This window comes from Chrysochloris asiatica, unplaced genomic scaffold, assembly GCF_000296735.1.
Source record: "Chrysochloris asiatica unplaced genomic scaffold, ChrAsi1.0 scaffold00006, whole genome shotgun sequence".
Lineage (NCBI taxonomy): Eukaryota > Metazoa > Chordata > Mammalia > Afrosoricida > Chrysochloridae > Chrysochloris > Chrysochloris asiatica.
In genome coordinates this window covers 10,242,442-10,254,317 of record NW_006408524.1, presented here as the reverse complement: position 1 = coordinate 10,254,317, position 11,876 = coordinate 10,242,442, and the positions used below count along the sequence as shown (strand labels likewise).

At 38.4% G+C, this 11,876-nt stretch overlaps 1 protein-coding gene across 1 annotated transcript in view; it reads right to left on the bottom strand.

The window, feature by feature from the left end:
• The window catches only part of VPS41 (vacuolar protein sorting 41 homolog (S. cerevisiae)), a 259,706-nt gene that overhangs the window by 87,186 nt on the left and 160,644 nt on the right, over positions 1–11,876 (bottom strand). Inside the window, exon 9 of the mRNA XM_006832263.1 lies at positions 7,131–7,197. Within this exon, the coding sequence (XP_006832326.1) occupies positions 7,131–7,197 (67 nt within the window). The remainder of the gene's footprint in view (positions 1–7,130; positions 7,198–11,876) is intronic.

The window sequence follows — 11,876 nt, the reverse complement described above, 5'->3', positions numbered from 1 at the left end:
TTTAAAGTGTTGAAAAGCAAAGATGTCAGATCGAGGACTAAGGTGCGCCTGGCCCAAGCCACAGTATTTTCAATAGCCTCATGTTACTGGATCCTTATTCAAGCAGGACCAATGGAGAATTGATGCATTTGCTTTACGGTATTAGAGGAGAATACTGAAAGTACCATGAACTGCCAAAAGTGAAAACAGGCCTGCGCTGGAAGAAGTACAACCAGAGTGCTCCTTGTAAGCCAGCATGGCCAGAATTCATCTCTCATATTTTGGACATAGGACCAATCACTGGAGAAGGATATCATGTTTGATAAAGTGGAGGGTCGGAGAAAAAGATCCCCAGTCCCAGTGAGATGGACTGGCACAGTAGCAGCAGCAATGGGCTCAGGCATCAATGATTGTGAGGTTGGCCCAGGACCGGGCAGCGTTTCGTTCTGTTGTGCACCTAGCAACAACAAAGCAGGGTTAAAGAGACAAAAACGCATGGGCAAAACACACTGTGCCACCAGGCATGGCATAGTGGTTATGAGCTCCAGCTTTGAAGTCAGGCATATCTGAATTACTAGCTCCTTTACATAAGAATGTGATACCCCGAATAGGTTACTTGATCTCTTTGAATCTCAGTATCTCCACCAATGAAATGGGAATAAAACTCCCTACCAATTAGGATCATTGTAAAGATTAAACAAATTCCTGTTCGTAATGTATTTAGCAAAGTGACTGTTCTGCAAAGAACAAAAGAAACAAAATATTTGTTACTTCAGGAGTTGTAGATATCTTACCACTCATTATCAAATTTATTACTATTGTGACTAGGCTTCAGGTCATACACACAGACAAGGGCTTATTCTAATCAAAATGTGTTTAGATGTCCTTTGTGATGGCTGCAGACACGTTCTCTCAGTAAAACACCTGTTTTAGTCTCCTTAGGGTGCCTTCAAAAAAAACGGTCCAATCTCAACATTGGCTTCTGAAGGGATCTACTGAGATAGATAAATTCAAAGCAAAGGTCAGCTCAAAAGGTTATGGCAACTGTTTTTTTGGATTCCAAGGGGGATAATCTTGATATATTTTCTCAAAGGGCATATGACAATCATAGGGGCAGTGAGTGCTCAGACCACTATGCCAAAAAATTTGGAAGACAGCTACCTGGGCAACTGACTGCAAGAGCTTCAATTTGTGTCCCTCGCAAAGAAAGGTGACCCTACAGAATGCGGATATCATCAAACTATATCATTAATATCACATGCAAATACAATTTTGCTGAAGATAATTCAAATTGGCTGCAGTAGTATGATAGGGAGCTGGCAGAAATGTAAGCCAGATTCAGAAAAAAGGATGTGAAATGAGGGATATATATCACTACTGCTGTCAGATGGCAGAGAATACCAGGAAGATATTTGATTGTGTTTTATTGACTGGGCAAAGGCATAAAACAGCATGAATCATAACAAAGTCTGTATAACACTGCAAAGAATGGGAATTCTGAACAATTAATTATGCTTGTGTAGAACCTGTACATAGACCAAGAGACAGCCATTCAAACAGAACAAGGGGACACACTTTGTGGTTTAAAAGCGAGAAAGGTGTGTCTCAGGATTGTATTCTTTCACTACATGTATTCAATCTGTATAGTGAGCACGTAATCTGAGATGATGTATTATATGAAGAGGAATGTGGCATCACACTGGAAGAAGGCTCATTAACAACCTGAGATATTCAGAAGATACAACCTTGCTTGTTGAAAACAAAGAGGACTGGAGGCATTTCCGGATAAGGATGAAAGAATACAGCCTTCAGTATGAATGACAACACAATGTAAGGAAAACACAAATCCTCACAACTGGACCAATGAACAACATTATGATAAATGAAGAATAGGTTGAAGTTGTCAAGGATTTCATTTTACTTGGATCCACAATCAATGCCCATGGAAGCAGCAGTGAAGATACCAAATGACACAATGCACTGGGGAAATCTGTTGCAAAATAAAAGACCTCTTTAAATTTTTTTTAAAAAGCAAATATGTCACTTTGAGCACTATTTTCAATTGCCTCACATGCATGTGAAAGCTGGGCAATGAATAAGAGCAACTGGAGAACTGATGCATTCAAATTGTGGTATTGGCAGAGAATATTGAAAATACAATAGACAATCAGAAGAATTAACAAATTGTCTTGGAAGAGATACATCCAGAAAGATTCTTGGAAACAAGGATGGATAGACTTTGTCTCACCTATTCTGGACATAGTATCAGTAGGGGACAGTCCCTGGTAAAGTAGAGCATCAGTCAAAAAGAGAAAGATTTTCATGGAATGGACTGACACAGTGGTTGCAACAGTGGATTCAAACATAACAATAATTGGGAAGATGGAACAGGACTGAGTCATTTTGAGTCAGAGCCAACTTGAAGAAGGCGCCTAACAACATAGTTTACTGCTAGTTATTTTTTTTAGAACAAACTTCCATGAGAGTTGTTGTTGTTGTTAAGTGCCATCTAGTTGATTCCAATCCAGAGTGACCCTGTACAGAGTTTCTAAGGTAAACTTGAACCACCAATCTTGCAGTTCAAATGACTTTGCAGCCTGATGCATTAGCCCACAGTGCCACACCAGGACTCCATGACAGTAGATCCCAGAAAATGAGGCATAAATATTGGCTTCATTTTCCAACTTCAGTTACCATTCCATAAACATCATGAAAGACACTGATTAAAAGTTCCAGTGCATTAGGGAGTCTTGGGAGAACATAAGAGAACCAAGTTAGGTTAAAATAAGTATGCATAATTTACAATTTACTTTAAAAAAAATGCAATTTGACAGAAGAAGTGGCATTCAAAAAAGTTCTGTATACAGGAACTCTTTTCAGGGATTGGTGATCGGCCAGTAAGCTTATTCTTCATCAACATAATTCTATTTACAAGAACAGATTAATATCCTATTGGCTGGAGTAACTTTTGTGTTGCCAGTAACATTATGACTTAAAACAAAAGAGTTAGAAGTGTGTGACTTTTAAGAAATGCACAACCACAGATACCTCTTTAATTCTCTGTGCCATTTTCACCTCATTTACTAAAGAACAGTGGCCCATGATGTTCAGGTCAGGGTAAAGCAGACTATAATCTAGGCCTCCTAAAATTTCTCTTTCTTTTTATCCTAGTCAAGGGCTTTATCTAAACCACTTTGCCTCCTGCTGTGAAAATGATTTATATTCTTAAAGGTTTGCTCCTAAGTGGGGAAAACCATAATAGTCAAATGTCAGTAATGGACTACTATTTGTACGCTCACACAGGCTGTTACCTATAAATTGCAGGACAGGTGAACTGTGTTTAATAATGTAATCCCAGGGCTGTAGGGCCACCACTGGGTCAGTTAAAAGCAGGCATAGTGGCAAGTTATGCATAGTGATAATATCTACCCCATTTACTGAGCAACTGGTTAGGCACATTGTCTCTGTCAGCTCCAATTCCTACCACCATTCTAAAGGGTAGGTATTAGCACCTCCTTGTTACATGGGATAAAAGCATGGCTCAGAAAGCTTAAGTAACCTTCTTAAGATCATGCAGTAACTGGATAAATCACCTTACCTCCCTGGAAGCTTGCAGAAGGTTCTATAGAGTTAGATTTTATCCAGTTTAACTTCATGATAGAAAGATCCTGGACAAATGATTTACCTCTCTGATCCTCAATTTCTTCATTTACAGAATGTGAAGTATATTGTCTACTCTTCAAAGGGTTCTTAAGACGATAAAATGAATGAACACAGGTAATGCTGCATACTGTATGTGCTCAAGAAATAGCAACTAAGGAGATAAGATGCCAATGGCTACATTTTCTTGTCTCCTTGAAAGTTTTATATCCCCAGGACTTTTGCTTGACTTATCCATATTTAAACTACTCAAATACTTACTCCTCAGTATATTATGCATTAAAATACTCAAAGTTTTGCTTTGTTTGCTTTCGCAGGAAAGGATGTGTCAGGAAAGACAGATACTGAAACACATCTTTCTACAAATCTGTGCCTCAAATTTTCTCAGTAACATTACATCCAGCATATCCAATTTTGCCAATATTCTGAGAAATCTTAACTATGTATTTACCCTTCTATTTAAAATATATATATATAACTTTACTATCATCTCCTGCCTTCAAGTACAAAACATTCCAGATTTTATTGCTACATTCATATTATGCATGTGAGTAATTCACGTACCTTTGTCAGTTCTTAGGAATACAGCCTTGTGCAAATGATTTATTTCAGGTCCACCTTGTTCTACTGACCTTACCCATGATCCAAATAGGTAGATGTTCTTTTGCAACTGACTTAGAGTATGCCAAATCTTTTGTAATATAACTGTTTCCTATAGGAAACATTTCAGTTCTAAATATGAGTTGCAAAGAATAGCTTTTACTCTGTCTGTTTAATACATTACTCCTAAGGTCTGCCAGTCCTCGTTCTTTTTCTCTGAATAATGTTTTGCAAACTAAAGAATAAAACTAAGTTATATAAACAATGGCCTATCATTCTTGGCATAATGCTCTGAATACTGGTTTTCCAAAATCACAGATTCATTTGATGCAATTTATATACTATATAATTTAGTACCTACTATGTGTCAAGTCTGGTGTGGTGCTGTGGGTTAATGCGCTAGACTGCTAAGTTGTTTTGCATAGTAGGTGGTTCAAGCTCACCAGTTGCTCCTTAGAAACCCTATAGAGGGTCACTATCAGCGGAAACCAATTCAACAGCACTTCACAACAACAATATGTCAACTATGGAGCCCTCGTGTGGAGCTGTAGGTTAATGTGCTGGACTACACAGTTGGTTTGAACCACAAGGTTAGTGGTTCAAGTTCACCAGCTGCTCCTTGAGAACTCTATACAGGGTTGCTATGGGTTGGAACTGATTCGATGGCACTTAACAACAACATGAGCCAGGTATATATGTCATATTTTTTCTTAAGATGGCCTCTAAATTCAGGTGGGACATACTCAAGGTCATACTTTGGCACCTGTGGACCTTTAAAAAATTTCTTCAGCTTCAACTTGAAATTGCATATGAACAAATTCTGCAGTTCTGAAGTCAGTCTCATGAACTTGCTCTGACAGAAAATATTGAGTTTTGACTAATGATAACTAGTTTCTTCATCTTGTGTGTCAACAGTAGTCAATTTAATTCTTGTGTATTCCAATGTCTGTGTGTATAGTCATTGTTTTATGTTGTTTAAAGAAAGAAGGTATTTCCAATGAATAAGTTGGTGGGCTTGCACAATTCTATCATGTGATTTTTTTGTATTATTTCTAACACCAAGACTTTATATTCCAACTACTTACCCATCATCTTCATTGTTTGGAACATTTACATGCCAATGGCTAGTAATTATTAATGAATCTTGATTGCGTATTTGATCAATTTCAGACTGTAGAAGTTTGCAAAGTCTTCAATTTCTTCTCTATGGGATGAATTTTTAACAGTATGAAGAAATTATCGAACAATATCACTAATATCACATGAAGTAAAGTTTTGCTGAAGATAATAAAGTTACAGAGTACACTGACGAGGAACTGCCAGGAATTTAAGGTGAATTAAGAGAAAGATATGGAATGAGGGATCTCATTGCTGATATCAGATGGATCTTGGCTGAGAGCAGAGAGTACCAGTAAGAAGCCTCCTTGTTGTGAAGTGCTGTTGAATCCATTCTGACTCATAGTGACACTGTATGGGGTTTCCAAGGAGCAGCTGGTGGGTTTGAAATGCTGAAATTGTGGTTAGCAGTCCAATGCGTATTTGAAAGCGCCACACTATGACTCCAGTAAGATGTCTACCTGCATTTCATTGACTACAAAAAGGCATTGGACTATATGGGTCATAACACATTCTGGATAACACTGCAATATATGAGAATTCCTGAACTCTTAATTGTGCTCTTGTGGAATCTGTACATAGACCAAGAGGCAGTCATTCAAACATACAATGGGATACTGCATGGTTCCAAATAAGAAAAGACATGTGTCAGGTCAGGGGTGTATATATATATTTATTCAATCTGCATACTGAGCCAATAATCTGAAAAGCCAGATGATACGAAGAACATGGCATCAGAATTGGGGGATGGCTAATTAACAACCTGCCATACACAGACAACACAAACCTAACTTTCTGAAAGCGAAGAAGATGTGTAATTGAAGATGACAGCCTTCAGTATGGATTACATTTCATTATAAAATAGAAAACAAAAATCCTCACAACTGGACCAATAAGCAACATGACAAATGCGGAAAAGGTTGAAGTTGTCAAGGATTTCATCTCAACTGTATGTGCAATCAACACCCATGGAAGCAGCATTTAAGAAATCAAACAACGTTCTACACTGAGCAAATCTGCTGCAAAAGACTTCTTTAAAGTGTTAAAGAGCGAAGATATCACTTTGAGCGCTAAGGTGTGTCTGACCTAAGCCATGGTATTTTCAATTGTCTCAAAAGTTGGACAATGTATAAGGAAGAGCAAAGAAGGACTCCAAGAGAATGAATAAATCTGTCTTAGAAGAAGAACAGCCAGATTATCCTTAAAAGTAAAGATGGTGAGACTTTGTACATGTTATCAAGAGGGGCCAGTCTCTGCAGAAGGACATCATGCTGGATAAAGTAGAGGGTCAGCGTTTTAGGAAAGACCCTCAACAAGATGGAATGACACAGTGGCTGCAACAATGGGCTCAGCGCTTAGTTCTGTTGGGCACAGAGCCACTAAGAGTCAGAACCAACTCACTGGCACCTAACAACACAACAATTCTCAAAGAGAACCTCTAAAATAGGTATCATTGTCCATATTTTCCAGATGAGAATATTAAAACATACAATGAATTCTCCAAAATCACTATTGTAAATAACAGAGCCAGAACCCAAAGCCATGATTACGTGACTTCAAAACCAACTGTAAAATTAATATATACATACAAGATATATAGTTAGAAAAAAAGGTTCTCCCAAATAGAAGTTTCAAAACTTAACACAAACGTTTCTTTGATCATTTTATCAAAGTACCAAGTGAAAAGCCCAGTATACCAACATGACTTTGGTCTTCCCTTAGGAAAATGAACACTTTGTTAATTACATCACAGAAGACCAACTGGGGAGTCATACCTATTTCAACATAACGACTTGGCAAGTCTCTCATTTCACTGGCATGCCGTTCCTTCACCGAACATATCTGGAAAACAAATTCACAGGTAATTTTAATCATTGGATGGCAAATTTTCCCTCATACTTTAATACATGATACTTTTGTTAAATTAACCATTTAGCATGAAAGGTGGAGTGTGTATTTTCTATCATGTGATTCTTTCATGAGAAATTCATTCAAACGACATATAGCCTTCATTATTTACATTCTCTAACATTCTTCCTCAATAAAATCTTACTCAAGGGCAAAGAATAAAAGGAAACTATAACATATTTTTAAGAGGTTTCCAATGACCCATTGTCTTTACCACTTAAGATTTTAAGGGTTTTCATCATCTTCCCGATACAGTTCTAGCAGAAGTGCATAACCAACAATTCCCAAGGGCTAATCGGAACAATGCTCACATTAAATCTGTGTTTCTGATTAGATATTGGAATATGATTTCACTGTTGCTAAACACGAGTTTGTAAAACTGGCACAAGTACTTCTTATCTTGAGTATCTGACAATCAATTCATTATAAAAAAATAAGCCCATTGCTGTTGAGTTGTGTCTGACTCACATCAACCCTATAGGGCAGAATAGAAGCGCCTCAGACAGGCTTTCCAAGGCTATGGCCTTTAGGGAAGCAGGCTGCCACATCTTTCGCCCATGGAGCGGCGTGCGAGTTGGAACTGCTCACCTTTCAGTTAGCAGTTGAGCTCTGGACCACTGCATTACCTCAGGGGTGGGACATTTCACAATCTCAGCTGATGGTTTATTTTACTATGACCAATAAACTAAGAATCCTTTTTTAAAGGATTATAATAAGGGGGAGGGGGAAGAAAGAACGGGAGTGAAAGATAAGAAGAAAATTAAGATATAAAAAGAAAAAGCTAAGTTTGCAGCAGATAAGAGTATTGTGGACTATGATGCCTAAGTTTTGTTTTGTTTTACTATTATCAGGACTTCTAGTAAAAAAAAAAAATGTGCCAAGCTCTATTTTAAATTATAACCACACAAAAAATATTTGGGCAAAAATATATTTATCTTAAGTTAAGAGTGTACAGGGGGGCAAGGTAGAATCCCCACTGAACAGTTTTCATCTGGAGTAGATGGGTCTGGTGAAAAGAGATAGGGAAAAGATTCTTATGATTCAATAGTGAGCAACTGTTATCATGTCTAATTGCAACTGTCACAACTGTTAAGGTAGAAGCTCTGTAACAAAAAGGAGTAGAGAATCTTATAGTCCAGGAACAGAGGACCCTAGGACCATCAGGGGACCCTAGGACCATCCGCACGAGCGGAATGCGGGACCTTATCCAGAGAAGCAGCGACACCAGAGATAGGGGCATGGTGAGGAGGAGTGGCTGAGGACTCTAGACTCAGAAAGAGAAAGGCTGTGTGCTGGTGGCCAGGACGCAGGCTTGCAGAATGTGCCCTTTGATGGTTTAAATAATTATATTTTCCTGAATGTTTCTGTGTACATCCCTCTGCAAAGAAAACAAACAAACAAACCCGAAAAACAAATATATATTTATCTACCACTCAGAACGCACATACCACATATATTAACCATGGTTACTTATGGGTGTTGAGCAAATACTTTCTATTTGCTTTACTTTCCAGCATGACCACGTGATGGGGCTTTAAGAAGGACATGGAGAAATCCCATTACCTTTCTATTCTGTTTTTCCATGAACTTTTTGAAGCACCATTGTATTCTATTTTTTGTAATATGATGTGGAAAAAAAAGTTACCTAAGTGCAGCTACCAAGGTATCACTAAAGTTAGAACCATATACTGATTGATCCTATAAAACATTCACCAGTGATCAGAAATTTTTATCTCTTCTTCTTTTAGAATATTTTTACTGTATTCTCTCTAACAGCTACACTATGCGTGATTTGTTGTTGCTAATTGCCTTTGAGTTTGCTCTGACTTTGGGAGATTTAATGCATAAAGGGAATCATGTGTTGCATACTCCTGTGTTGTTCTCACAAGCACTGGTGTGTCTGAGTTCACTATATTGTTGCTGTTGTTAAGTGCCGTTCCGACTCACAGAGGCACTGAACAGGGTTTTAGAGGAGCAGTTGGTAGGTTTGAACCGTTAACTTTGCAGTTAGCAGTCCTGTGCTTATCATACAGCGCCATACCAGGGAGTCTATAAGAAATTTTTACAAAATAGAAAAAAGGAAAAAGGAAACATCACCCATAGTTCCAGCACAAAGAGAACACCACTGTTAAACCTGAAAAAGTTCTGGAACTGTGCTGCAGGTTAATGCACTGGACTGCAAGGGCGGTGGTTCAACCTCCCCAGTCACTCCTTGGAAACCCTATACAGGGTCGCTATGAATTTGAACCGACTCGATGGCACTTAACAACAACTTTTTTTTTTTTTTAACCTAACAGATTACTACAAGTGGTTTATTATTTAAATATTTACTGTAACGTAACTTTGTGTTATCTTTATAGTATTTAATTACATAAATGTGCTATATTGAATCCATTCCTTTTTAGGATATTACATTGTTATTTTCTATCTTTAGTATAAGCAATAGTGCAATCAATGTACTTTTACTAAACCTTTGGACTTTCATTTCCTTTGAACAGGGTCTTACTAGAAATAATAGCACAATGGGAATACATTCTTACAAGGTTTTTGTTTTACTTCTTCGTTTAATATACACGTTCAAATTGCTTTCACCAATACAGTGACATCAGAGCCCTCGCTGTCTCTAACTCAGGACCTGGATCCATGTCTCTAGAGGTATAAGCATCACTTAGAAGTGACTGCTAAGGAGCACTGGTAGCGTAGTGGTTACGAGTCGGGCTGCTAATCTCAAGGTTGGCAGTTCAAAACTACCAGCTGTTCTGGAGGAGAAAGGTGAGGCTTTCTGCTCCCGTAAAGACTGACAGCATTGGAAACCCAATGCATGGGACACTGTGAGTCAGAATCAACTCAGGGCACAGAACCACCACCACCAGAAGGGAGTGCTATCTTCTCCCGGTGACTGCTTCTTGCCACTATCTCTTGTCCATCTCATACCATGTCACCACATTCCACTTGTCCCAATTACTTTCTTCTTTCCAGAGGTTTTTTTTCTTGTAATTATCTACTCTTCTTTCACCACTTACCCGTTGTTTTTGTTGTCAGGTGCCATCAAGTCGGTTCTGACTCATAGCGACCTATGTACAACAAAGCAGAACACTGTCCGGTCCTGTATGCCATCCCCACAATTACTAAGCTTGAACTCACTGCTGCTGCAACTCTGTTGATGCATCTCACTAGGGGTCTTCCCTCTTCATTAACCGTCCACTTTACCAAGCATGATGACCATCTCCAGGAGCTGGTTCCACCTGATAACATGTCTGAAGTGTGAGAAATAAAGTCTCACTATCCTGGCTTCTAAGGATCACTCTGGCTGTACGTCTTTCAACATAGATCTGTTTGTTCTTCTGACATTCCATGGCACTTTCAATATTCTTCTCCAACACCACAACTCAAATGCATCTATTCTTTTAAAGTCTTCCTTATTCAATGTACAACTTTCACTAGCATATGAGGTTATTGAAAATTCCATGGGTTGGGTTAAGTCATCTTAGTCCTCAAACTGACATCTACACTCTTTAACACTTTAAAGAGGACTTATGCAGATTTGACCAATGCAACACATCATTTGATTTTTTGACAGTTGTTTCCAAAGTGTTGATGGTTGACCCAAGTAAAATGAAGTCCCTGACAACTTCAATCTTTTCTCTATTTATCATGATGTTATTTATTGGTCCACTTGTGAGGATTTTTGTTTTCTTTACATTAAGGAGTAATCCATACTGAAGGCTGATGTCTTTGATCTTCATTAGTAAGTATTTTGAGTCTTCTTTGCTTCCAGCAAGCAAGGTTGTATTATCTGCATATCTCAGGTTGTTAAAGAGTCTTCCTCCAATCCTGATGCCACCTTCCCCGATTATTTACTCAACATACAGATTGAAAATGAATTACGAAAAAGAACAACCCTGGGGCAACCTTTCCTGATTTTAAACCATTCAGTATTTTCTTATTCTGTTGGAATGACTGTTTCTTGGTCTATATACAGGTTCCTCATGAACACAATTAAGTGTTCTGGAATACTCATTATTCACAATGTTCTCCATAACTTCTCATGATCCACACAGTTGAAAGCCTTTGCATAGTCAATAATGTACAAGTAAACATCTTTCTGGTATTCTGTGCTTTTAGCCAAGATCCACCTTATGTCAACAATAATAATCCGAGTTCCACACCCTCGTCTGAATCCAGCTTGAATTTCTGGCAGTTCTCTTGTCAATTTTACTAAATTGTATTTAGTAAAATTTTATTTTTATGTGATATTAATGATACTGTTCAATGATTTCCGCATTCCTAAGGGTCTCCTCTCTTTGGAATGTGCATAAATATGGATCTCTTCCAACTGGTTGGTCATGTAACTGCCTTTCAAATGTCTTGGCATTGATGAGTGAGCACCTCCAGTATTGCTTGGTGGTTGTGGTTGGTGGTGATGTGCCGCGGAGTCGGTTCCAACTCATAGCGACCCTGTAACAGGGTTTCCGAGGCTGTAAATCTTTACAGGAGCAGAAAGCCTTATCTTTCTCCTGCGGATCAGCTGGTAGTTTCGAACTGCTGACCTTAAGGTTTGCAGCCCGATTTGTAACCACTACGCTACCAGAGCTACTTCCAGTACTGCTTAA